Source organism: Sciurus vulgaris (genome assembly GCF_902686455.1).
Source record: "Sciurus vulgaris genome assembly, chromosome: 3".
Taxonomy (NCBI): domain Eukaryota; kingdom Metazoa; phylum Chordata; class Mammalia; order Rodentia; family Sciuridae; genus Sciurus; species Sciurus vulgaris.
Window position 1 is genome coordinate 95552777 of NC_136463.1, and position 12266 is coordinate 95565042.

General features: G+C 32.9%; 1 protein-coding gene across 5 annotated transcripts in view; it reads right to left on the reverse strand.

The window, feature by feature from the left end:
* The window catches only part of LRP1B (LDL receptor related protein 1B), a 1899381-nt gene that overhangs the window by 121348 nt on the left and 1765767 nt on the right, over window positions 1-12266 (reverse strand). For 4 of the 5 annotated variants that reach the window (XM_079135585.1, XM_079135582.1, XM_079135581.1 and 1 more), the window contains exons 72-75: window positions 11099-11221; window positions 5325-5450; window positions 4452-4589; window positions 2223-2357 (exon numbers count right to left, since the gene is read on the reverse strand). In XM_079135585.1, coding sequence (XP_078991711.1) covers window positions 2223-2357; window positions 4452-4589; window positions 5325-5450; window positions 11099-11221 — 522 coding nt within the window. The remainder of the gene's footprint in view (window positions 1-2222; window positions 2358-4451; window positions 4590-5324; window positions 5451-11098; window positions 11222-12266) is intronic. The other variant, XM_079135584.1, reaches the window with a different exon arrangement.

Here is a 12266-nt window from a genome sequence, read left to right on the forward strand (position 1 = left end):
AATTTCATTCTATGTTTCCAAAGAAACCAAAATTATTTTTCCTCTTTTACCTTCTTATTACTTTTCTTTCACTGATTTTTAAAATCTTAAATGTATGGTTTGCTGTATATTATTTTGATGGCCAAAATTATTTTTTATGATTGATACAATATAAAAAAATATTTTTACATTGCTTGTTAGCCCACCTAAAATATTGACATGTGTATTTCAAACTTCCTTACTATAAATTCACTCACATTAACACCTCAAAGTTTCTTTGTAAGCCTGTTTCTGATCAACTCCCTCTATATTTGTACATGTTGTCTGCTTATTCCTTTGTCTTTTAATATCCTTGCCAGTTTTTATACAGAATTTCTGCTCCCTTTTCAAAACCCACTTGAAATGCAGCTTCCCTTATGTCTGCCAATACATTAGGTTCTCTGTTTTTGTTCTACTGGTTTCTCTCTCTTATAAAATGACTCATATAATATTTCAGAAACATCATCACATATTCATATCCATACATGATTGTCAGTCCATCAAGGATATAAAGTACAAAGTATTCTTTTTTATTGTCACATTTTAGACAATGATTGGCAGAGAATGAAGATTTGGATGTACTATGAATAAACTTCTGGGTTCATATGTAAGAAGAGGGCTATAACAAGACTATGTGAATTAAACAAACAAAATCCTGAATGCCTATGTATAAATAAATATATCTAAATCACAGCAATAGACAAGTCACCGGCAATACTACTTAACTTGGTTCATGCCTGTAATTTTAATGTTTTAAGCAGAGCTAGGATTGAGGCCCTGTGCAACAGGTGAATTGCCAGCTTTCCCTTTTTTCCTCCTTTACTAATGTTTTATATAGCATCATTCCTGTGCCCCTTCTACCACATACAGTTGCTCTTATTATATTATAAATATGTGAGAAAAATTTCTTGCCTTAAGGTAGAAAACTTAAAAATCAGCACATGACTATCTATCTTTCATGGGTGTGTGTAGGTAGGTACATATGTTTATATATAACTAATAGGGCCTGGGAAAGAAAAAAATAATTTGTTTTTCATTAAAACAGAGAAAATTTAGATTTTCAGTTTTCAATGTCACATAATAATGGAGAAATAAACAAGTATATAAATCAAAATGTATATAAATATACTGGGCACAGTGGTGTATTTGTAAGTCCAGTGACTCACAAGACTGAGGCAGGAGAATTGAAAGTTTGAGGCTAGCCTGAAAACTTAGCAAGATCCTATTCAAAATAAAAATGTTAAAGGGCTCGTGATGTAGTCCAGTGGTAGAGCACACTCTTGGTTCAATTACTAGTGTCAAAAAAATGTACAAAATATGAAATGGCTATATTTCTTTCCCTTTGGGTGAGTATAGTTAATTAATTTCAATAATTTCATATTAATTGATAAGAATGTAAAGTAAATTCTTTATCCAAGAATATCATAAAGATTTTAGAATCAAGTTGGAAAGTGCAAGATTTTTAGGACTTCCATACACCCTGGATAAAACAGACAGATATTTTAATTTTGTCCCTAACTATAGCATAATGAGTAAAAATATTATTTTTTCAGAGAAATTTGCAGAAAAGTACATATATACTTCTATATTTCATAGTTCTATAGCTAAAGTCCTGAAGTAAATTATATTTTCACATAACCAACTATGAGATTCTGTCTATGTTACATTCTCAGTGTTTAAATAATCTCAGTAAGTTGATAGAAATTCATTTAGATTCTGACTGCAAAACTTTAAAAACACATTGTGATAATATGAAGCACTATTTAAAATATGGTGTTAGGACAAAAGCCCCCAATTTTCTAAATGTGCATTACCTATCCTCGTACTGCCATGCTCCATAGGAATGGAGGAATCAACATAAACACCTTCTTTCATAAGGTGAAGTCTAATTTTTCAATAGTTTCTGAACCAGTAAATTCATTATTTGCATTTCAAAACAAAATCATAACAAAACATTTGAAAATCCTGCAGGTTTGCATTTCCTATAGAAAAGGCTTTGTAGCCTCAGTGATAGTTAGCTTAGCTATACAAACAGACAGGCGTTTGACCCCAGAGACTTTACCTCTCATAAGTGAAATGCTATCCCATAGATAGACACCATTTTGATGAAAATCAATCGCATGTCATCTCACAATTTAGCAGCTTTGGGAGTTCTTTTATAACCAAAAGATTTAAGAGCAAGCTGTTGAGGAAATATACTCTACCTTCGCACTGTCTGTTTTTCATGTTTCTCTGAAATCCGGGCTTACAGCGACAGAAAACAGATGTTTTTATTTGATTACAATATGCATCATCTCCACATGGAGTCACATTATCTTCACAGGTATATACAGAGGGAGCTAGGATTTAAAAATATGATCAAAACTAATATAACTCTGATTCCTAAAGCAGGAGTTTATATTTTTTGGCTTGAAATTATATTTATTATTACACGGATAATTCTTTTTAAATGCATAAAATTATGACCTTCTCTGAATTTAAGCCCTCATTTCTTAGAAAGGCATAGAAGCAGATAGAACCTGAGCTCAGTTACAGTAAATATAGTTTAGAGCAAGCTGTCAATAGCTGATATTTACTGCTGTTGTCAAGCCATGAAACCTTTTCAAAGAAGTAATGAATTAATGATTCAAATGACAGGCATATCTATAATGGTACCAATTATGAGTACTATAGAATTCTCCTAGAAACTACCTAGAGCTGTGGACTTTTATTACTATCCTAAATTTAGTATTTGCTAATTCAATCAAGGGTACTAACAAGTTATTATAGCAAGTAGGCTAAATCTGCAGTATTATTATTTTGTGTTTAAAATGTCCATGGCCTGGGTTGTGGCTCAGTGGTAGAGTGCTTGTCTAGCATGTGTGGGGTACTGGGTTCAATTCTCAGCACCACATATAAATAAATGAATAAAATAAAGGTTCATCAACAACTAAAAAATTTTAGAAAAATAAATAAAATAAAATAAAATGTCACCCAAAATCTCATATGTTGAAAACATGGTCCTCAATACACCAAGGTTCAGAGTTGGGGCTTTTAGTGAATGACTGGATCATAAAAGCTCTGATTTCATCAATGGATTAATCCATTTTCAGTGAATTAAACCATTTATGGATTAATGCACTGACAGCTGCATAGACTAACAAGAAACGGAACCTAGCTAAAGAAAGTAGTCACTAGCTACGTGCCCTGGAAAGGTTTATCTTACTCTTGTCACTCACTCCCCCCAAACTTTGCTTCCTGACTACCTTGAGCTGAAAAGTTTTCCTCTGCCATGCCCTTTCACTATTATGTTCTGTTCCATCTTAGATCCAAAGGAATGAAGCCGGACTGAAACTTCTGAAACTGTGAGTCAAAATAAACATTCTTCTTCTAAACTGTTCTTGGGAGGTATTTCCATCACAGTGATGAAATACTAACAACCAAAAGCAGGTTGTTAAAAGTTTTAGCCTGGACATATCTATGAGAAATAACATTTAAGTGTGTAGTGTACTCTGATAGTTATGGAATACAACATCATTAGTGCAGAGTAAGAGTTATTTATAATTTCCAGTAGAGCAGTTTCAGTTTCATTGCTTTATTTTCCATTCAGAAAAACATTTTAGAATGTAAATAAATGAGATATATCATATAGTATTGCATCATCTCTGAATTGCTTAGAGCAAATTTTTGAGAATATGAGAACTTTAATTATCAGAGTTAAAAGTACTTTAATTCCCACTACTTATTGAATAATTTATAATTAATGAAAATAAACTAATGGGATGATAATACAGTTGAGATATACATGATCATGTTCTGGTGGCACTGTTTTATTACCCAGTGATGAGAAACCTAGAGGCATAAATAAGAAGAAAATAAAGGTCCAGAAGTAGGAAGTGTTTGGTAACACTTTTGTAAGCAACCTGATTTTAGTCATAAAAAACTATTTTTTAATATGGAAGATCAAGTACAAGCATTAGCTAAACCTGCAATTATTATATATAGGTTCCAATAATTCACACATGATAACACTTAACTATAGAAAATACTGACAACTTCTTTAAAAATAACTCAGTCTTTTATTAAAATCTTTTTAAACAATGCATAATTAAGACCTTTGCTATCATTCAACCAAATATTGTTGTTTGTAAATTCAAAGATACTAAATTTACACTTTATAAAATGAATCACTAAAGGATCTGCATTTCTTCACTGATATGAAAATCTAAATTTGGATAAAATCCTATCTTCGGCTATAACAAATATGTTCATCGCAAAATCAACCTTTACCATGTTTTCTGAAATTAGCTTCAGTGTGATGTTGCTTTGCAAAGGTGATAACTTAAGCATGTACAAAGAGCCATCTTCCTCAACGATAGTAAAAAGAAATTTAGTCATGTTTAAGCATGAATTGACCTTGTGAGTTCCTCTTATTTAACAGAAAACAGACTCACTTATTCTGCAGTCTTGCTCATCTGATCCATCCCCACAGTCATCAAGCCGGTCACAGTGGAGATCCATGGGGATACATTTTTTGTTACTGCAAGTGAACTCGTCCTTTTTGCATGGTCTCACTTTATACATAACCTTACCTACAGAGTCATTAAAAAGGTGATTACTGCTTCATAGAATCATAACTAATTTATTGAACACATAATATGTTCAAGATTTTACTATGAAAATGCCATGAAATACTACGAATATGTGAGTCTACAATCCTTTATTTTAAGCTCTTGGTGCTAAACAGTGATGAGAAAAATCTGAACCTTTTGGATTTTAAAAAAGTGAGAATTTATCTTCCCTTTAGTAAATAACTTCTATTTCTACATGAAAATGTTTGCATATTCACCCTAAGTGGGATTTTTTTAAAAAGTGATATAAATTGCCTCAAATGTGTTTAGGTCAGGTTTTTGTCTCCAAATAATTTTGCTGCATTCTTAATTAGATACAATTTTTGGTATTAGAAACATTTTGAATTTCAAAATTCTGAGAAAGGGATTATGGGCACATATAATCTATATTATCCTCCCCCTTCAGTCAACTGTTTTAACAAGGAAATATTTCTAAACCATTAAATTGTTTTTCCCAGGAAATCAGTACTTTTGTATTAAAGTGCCTAAAGAGACTATGGATAAAGCCACAGAGATCTACTATGCAAATACTATGGTATTTTAGTACATTGTTTTCATACCCTGTGAGAAATGCCTGAAAAAATATTCTCAGGCATGCCACATGGAAAATTTTTCTTTAAAATTTTTAAGCCCCCAATTCATCGTTTTATCTTATAGTTATTACTAAATCAATTATTTCTCATTAAACAGATTTACCACTACAGTGATCTTCATCTGAGTTATCCCCGCAGTCATCAATCCCATTGCACATTTTCTCAGATTGCAGGCATATTCTATTATTTCTGCATCTGTGGGGTCTTGTGGGTGGGCAAAGAAATTTAACTGAAAAAACAAAAAGAGAAAAACAAAAGTAGCTCCTTTGGGTTCCCTGAATTATTAAGAACATATTTTGTTTGTCTTTTTTTCTTTCTTCTCAAATCTATAATCTACCCTTTCTAAAGACTTATTTTAAATATTGCCTATTAATGGATACTAAAAATGTGTGATAATAGAAGCTAATTCAAGCTACTCACATTTACAGCAGAAGAGGGCACAGTTGACGATTTTGAATGAAATAAGAAAGCAAGACACACTTCATGGTATCATTTCCAGTTGCTTATCTTAGCTGGCTTCATGTAGTGTACCAAATTAATGTGTTTCTATGATTTATACAAGATGGCAGGACACTTAGCTGTCTCAAAGAGCAATTTCACACAGCATAGAGATTGAGCAGGCGCATGTTACAGGATACAAATTGAAAGTGGGCCATTTAGTAAGAAGAAAAATATCTCAACTGTGTTATATTTAGGTTTCTTACTCTCTATCTGCAAGAACAAATGTTTACATATGTGTTCAAAGTAAGTAAAGTCATCTCATTAGTTTCCAATGTGTGTGAGAGAGACAAAGACAGAGACACTGAGAGACAGAGACTTAGCAATGAAAATGGAAGACAGGGAATTGTATCACTCTATCACCATCAATTCTGAAGATTTCCATCCCTAAAGCAGGAAACAGGTCTAATTATTCTTCATCTCTACATATGGAATTCTCCAGGGCACTCTCCTTGTTGGCTGAATGTTCTTATTCTCAAATTCTTTGTTTAGATATTCTCATTCATGCTTACTGATTTGCATGTTGCTGTGCTCTAAAGAATTTCAATCCTCTGTGTAGGTCTGTCATCTCAAAATTGATTATAGGATACACTCTCAGGAATTTCAAATCCCACAAGTTCACCACTCAATTTTTTATTATTATCTTCCCCCGCCTCCCATCTACCCATATATGAGCTTTGTCTTGTTTCTGTAGTGCAGAGAGTGGCACATCATAGCCAGAAAACTGGAATTGTTCTAAATATGTCCCTATCATTGACCTTCAACTCTAAGTAGTTACTGCATTTTGATGACTTATTTTCTTGTGATCATACACAGCAGTTATAATCTTAAGAGCTCAACTCTTTGTTATCTCTTACAGAGAGATATCTTTCCTGTCTTTGGTTTCATTTCTTACCATCAGATCCTCATGAAGTTATGACAATAACCAACCAAATACATTGATGTTATCATGTCTTCTATAGTTGTTCTTTACCTTCGGTCTATAATTTAAAATACTTTGCAGGGCCTAAGAGATTTATCATTATCTCATTCACACCACTCCTACAGATTTATCCCTTGTTCCTTTTCATATTCTTACATGCTTTTATATCAGCTCCTTCTGTATACCACAATCCTTGCCTGACTTTGCTTTTAATTAAAATCTGGTCTTTCTCCAAGTATACTCCTCCTTTCTAGTTGTTTTAGGAATGTCTCTTAATTTGTTTAAACCTCATGTCACATTTGCAGATATGCTAATTTCCTACCACTGCTTCCAGAATTTTACTGATATTCTATTTTTAAAACTATCTAAAATCAAAAATTCCTATTTCAAATCCCAAACAAACCTCTCATTTCAACTTTTCATCTGTCTTGTAAATACCACTTCGTCCCTAATTCATTGAAGACTGTCCTTCCCACCTTCTTCTGTCTTTGTTTTCTGCTTTTCTCTCCTTTTAAATTCATTCCAGCACCCTGGATGACTTCAGCATTCACACCAGCAATCATCTTAGTTATTGAACAAAATCCTAAAGTCAGATGAACAAAACCATCAGCTCTCCTAATGTCTGCATCTGGAAAGCACAAGGAAGTTGCAGATCATCAAACTTCAAGGTCACCTGACAGCACCTAGTGTGGACACTTGCTAGTGCCACCTGGGAAGCCTGTATGTCTCTACAGCTATGTGATTCTTCTACCTTTCACAAGGCTCAAATCTGCATTCTCACCAAATCTACATTGTCTGCAACTTCACTACACCAAACTTTTCCCTGTGTATGAGAACTTACTTTCTACTGCACACATGCGCACATACACACACACACACACACACACACACACACACAAAGACACACACACACAAAAATTAAAACATGGGATATTCCTAAATATCTTATTAAGTAATTATAAATTAACCTCTATTTACACATGATTTATCAACTAACTTCACTATTTTTAATAACAGGAATAGGGGAATGATTTACACTTATTTAAAAGTGATTTTTTCCAATTGGTCTGGAACTGTTTTTATCCAACGTCCCCTGGAACCATCTCATCTTTCTTGAAATATGTTAGCTCCCTGATGTCTCTGGCTGCTATACCTTTCTGTTTTTGCTAATCATCTCATATCAGTCACTCTCTGGCAATTCATATTAATTTGTTTAGTGGCACTTGATCCTCTCCTTGTTTTATAATTCACTCTCACCCAGCATAATCTTTAGAAATCCACAGTATTTATTACTTTCATTTATTATAATTACACATTTGTATCAGTAGACGGACTATTTCCTTTAAGGAAATTCCACACCTCTAATGCCTACTTGAAATCTCTACCTGAATGTCTCTTCAAGTGTATCGTAAACCAATCAGTTAGCCTTTATTTGAAAAAAATCTTTTTCTTTTCTTAAATTCCCATTCAATTCAACTATGCAAGCAAATCCAACCTACAAATTGTCCTCCACCATGTCATATCTCATGCATATTATGTAATCTAATTTATTTACTCTTTTATATTAACCTCAAATCTGCCTGTATTTTGCCATCACAGTCTTTACTCATCTTAACCCAAACTACAAACAGAGCTTGCTAAGAGTACTGCAAAGTGTTAATTGGTCTTGTCCCTTTCTAGTCAATATTTGTAAAGCACAGCTTTGTGCCTCCTCTGTTTAAATGGAGATGACTCTGCTTTAGAACATTCATACCTTGATGTCTGTGGGGGATTGGACATGGAATCTTACAGATACCAAAATCTGCAGATGCCAAAATTCTTATAGATAATGGTGTAATATTTGCATATATCTTACCCACATTCTACTTTAAATCACCTCTAAATTATTTATACTATGTAATATAATAAAAATGCTATGTAAATTATCATATACAGTATCATTTAAAGATTAAGACAAGAAATTGTTCAGTAAAATTTGGTAAAATAATTTTGATAAGTGATGCATTGGATTAGAAGAAATGGAACCCATGGACATAGAGGACTGTCTATTTTCAAATGCTTTCAGGCTAAATCTAAAAATATCTACTAAGACTCACTGGGTTCTAGGTATCTCTGTGTTACTTTAGTTTCATTTTAAATCAGTATCTACCTTGCTTTGTACTCTCCAAGAGTTTTCAATTCCTCCATTAAAAATTTCCCCATTAAGAATGTTCCATTAGGCTAAAGTTTGTTCTGCCTCAGGACTTTTACACATTTTATGTCTTTTGTCTGCAACTTTGTTTTATACCTGCAATCCTTGTTGATCTGCTTGGTAGCAATATATAATTCAGACTGAAACTCAGTTACTATTTTCATGTTCCTAGAGTCAACAAAATACTTTGTTTCATACTTCTATCAATTACTTTTGTTGTTCTCCATGATATGTATCATGTGTTATAACTATATACATTTGGGACAATCTTCCACTAGATTTTAAGCTCTGTGATATCAGAGTCCATGTCTGTTTCTCTCATTATATCACTGAAATTAATCATCATCTATAGCTTTAACAGATATTTATTGAATGTATGAATGATACCTTTTCCCTGGCTAACACTCTGCCTATGGTGATTTTAGTCTTCATCCCACATAACTGTAGCTTTCTGAATTCCCTTTCAGGCAGAGTTCATCTATCCCTTCTGCCTTCTTTGTACTATACCTTTTAGTTAATTCTATCATTGCTGGAAATACAATGTATGGAAGTTATTGCTATTTGTCCAACCATGTTAAAATTTCGTTGTCTAAAGAGAACCATGTGTTCTTCATTATTTACCCAAATTACTTAGTATATTCTGTAGTACATAGCAACTTTTCTAAATGTTGATATGAAGGACTGAGAGGAATGTGAAAAAAAGGTCAGATTTTATAAGGTTGTCTAGCTACATTGTGTGGTATTCCTCTGAAAGTAACTTCCTGACATTGGAAATGGTCCCACAGGTATGATTCTCAAGCCCCATAGTTTAATAAATTACCAAACACTTCCTCTTCCATTGGTTTTTGTTGTCATCTATAACAGAATGGAAAAATTATATACACATGTATTCACACATACAAATGTATGTATATATCTAATAGCTTACATAGCTTCTGGGTTGATATTGATAGATAAATTCTCATATTTTTGATATATTATGCTTCAAAAACAATATAAACTCTTGTGATTCTGTAGAGTCTGTTTCTGATATTATCTAAGAAAATTTAGTCATATCATTCATGACTAAGTTTGGAAAAGGTTCTCTAAAACATTGTGTTTTTCCTCTTAAATCTTTTCAAAAATAAAGCTACCTCCTTGTTTTTTAAAGCTACCTCTTCTTTTTTCCAACTGAAACATCAGTAGTCATATTTCATCATCTATCAAAATGTATTGTTTGTCAGGAGTGGTGTCAGGGTACTGTAAAGGCTGTAAAGGCACAAGGATGGTAAGTTTGAGTCCAACCTTAGCATCTTAGCACCTTGGCAAGCCTCCGTCACAAAATAAAAAACAAAAATGGGGATGTGGCTCAGTGGTGAAATACCACAAAAAAAAAAAAAAAAAAAAAGCAAAGAAGCAAGCACCTGACTCACTCCAGGTACTTACCTTTAGCTTGAAGCACCTCACAGAAAAATTAATTCAAGTGCATAAACCCTTGCTATAACTTCTTTAATTCACCTGATATTCTACTTATTTATATTGGAAATGACTGTATCCTCTTTCAAATTAAAGGTTAAATTAACTTTCTTATTGAGAATGGGTAAAATGAATAAGAAGAGGGACTAAAAAGAAGTTTATAAAAATAAAAGAAATCCTTTATTTGGTATACTTGATTGAGTACTTTTATTTGTTCATTGCATAAATATATGCCTTACATACTTCAGACAAAAGTGACTTGAATTCACAGAAATTATGAATTTTTTTAAGATTTGGAAATTTCAGGATTTCTGCCTAACAATTGTGATTATATATATTATATAACTATCTCTATTTCTGTCTCTATTTATCTATTTATAACTTCTCTGAATAACTTCAGTACTGGGTAACTTGTGGTAATATGTGATCTTATTATTCACATTTTTCCCATTTTATTTCCTACTAAATATTTTTAGCTCAAGAATATCAGTTTGGTGTGAAGCCAAAATCCCCATACGTACCTTACTCAATTCAAAAGGTCAACTACTTCAAACTCTCCCAGATAAACCACAATCTATATTTGAATAATGTTGACATGTGTCAGCTTAGACTTAGGAGGGTTGTCTATAATGATGAACTTTGAACAGGTAATATCTTTACTACCTGGATAAAAGCTATGTCTGTGGTTATACTTTGTCTATCTAGCCCCAAGGCTGCAGAGTTTGTGGTTCCACCTCAGCACTTCATTGATTCACACCAGTGCATTAGATCAGGAGGAGAGTGCAACCTAGAGCTATGTGAAATGCCATACCACACATATCAGGGGCTTCATCAGAGTTGTCTCCGCAGTCATCTTCTCCATCACACACCCAGAAATGCAGTTTGCAAAGGGAATTGTTGCAAAGGAACTCATCAGCTCTACATATATTTCCTCCTTTATTTAAAATTAAAGAGACAGAGAGACAGAGAGCATTAGTAATGCCAGACAGCAGGAAATTCATCCCTCTAATTCTTTTCTGGCTTCCTTACATGTTTCCTGCATAATACTAGGAACTGGTAATGTTCAGTTTTCTTTTTAAAGGCTGTTCTTGTTTTACAATGAAAACATTCTCATGTTACAAACATATCACATTTTGTTTAGAGAATACTGAAAGATGTTATCTCTCAACTCACAACATTTTATATTATTGAATGTAAATAAATTTAGGTTTTAAAAACCAATAGTTTTATAATAAAAATTTCTGTTACCCCCTAGTTAGAAAAAACACTCTTGAGCTACTTGGAATTTGGCTGTATATGAAATAAATCTGGCTTATTAAAAATTAAGAAAATATTTTGATGCCATAGTGATATAATTAATTTTATAAAAACAATAACATATGTTACAGTAGAAGCAAGATCAATTTATAAAGTCATATTTTCAAGAAGAACCTGGAGAAGGAACACAAAGTTGGGAATTTAGAATTAAGTTAGATAAGACTTCTCTCATAGTATTGCGCTATTTAATTTCACATGTAAAATAAGAGGTGTGAATATCCTGGGTTAGTTGGATTCCATTGACTTAAGGGTTTAACATGTGAACTTGGGGTTGGAGGAAAAAAGTGACCAATCTTGTAAGCCTAGAAAATATCCAGAAAGAGCCATTGTTTATCTTGTGAATGCACTTTGAAGAAATGGATGTACCAAGAATCAGAATGTCAAATACCTACCCATCCTTACTGTAAGTTTTGACTTGCTACACATATCTAATTCTCTTCCAGTGACAAAATGTCTACTTATGAAATGACTACTTTAGAATGAAAATACTACCGGTAGTGTTAGGATTTTGGAAATCAAGATAAAGAAAAATACTAAGCCTAGAAGAAAAAACAAAAAATAAAAAAAATGAAGGTGGGGAGGGGGTTGCAGCAATCCAGTAACTTGATTTATAGAAGTTACATTTGCAAACTCTTAAAATGATAGGCTCCTCCTGACCTGAT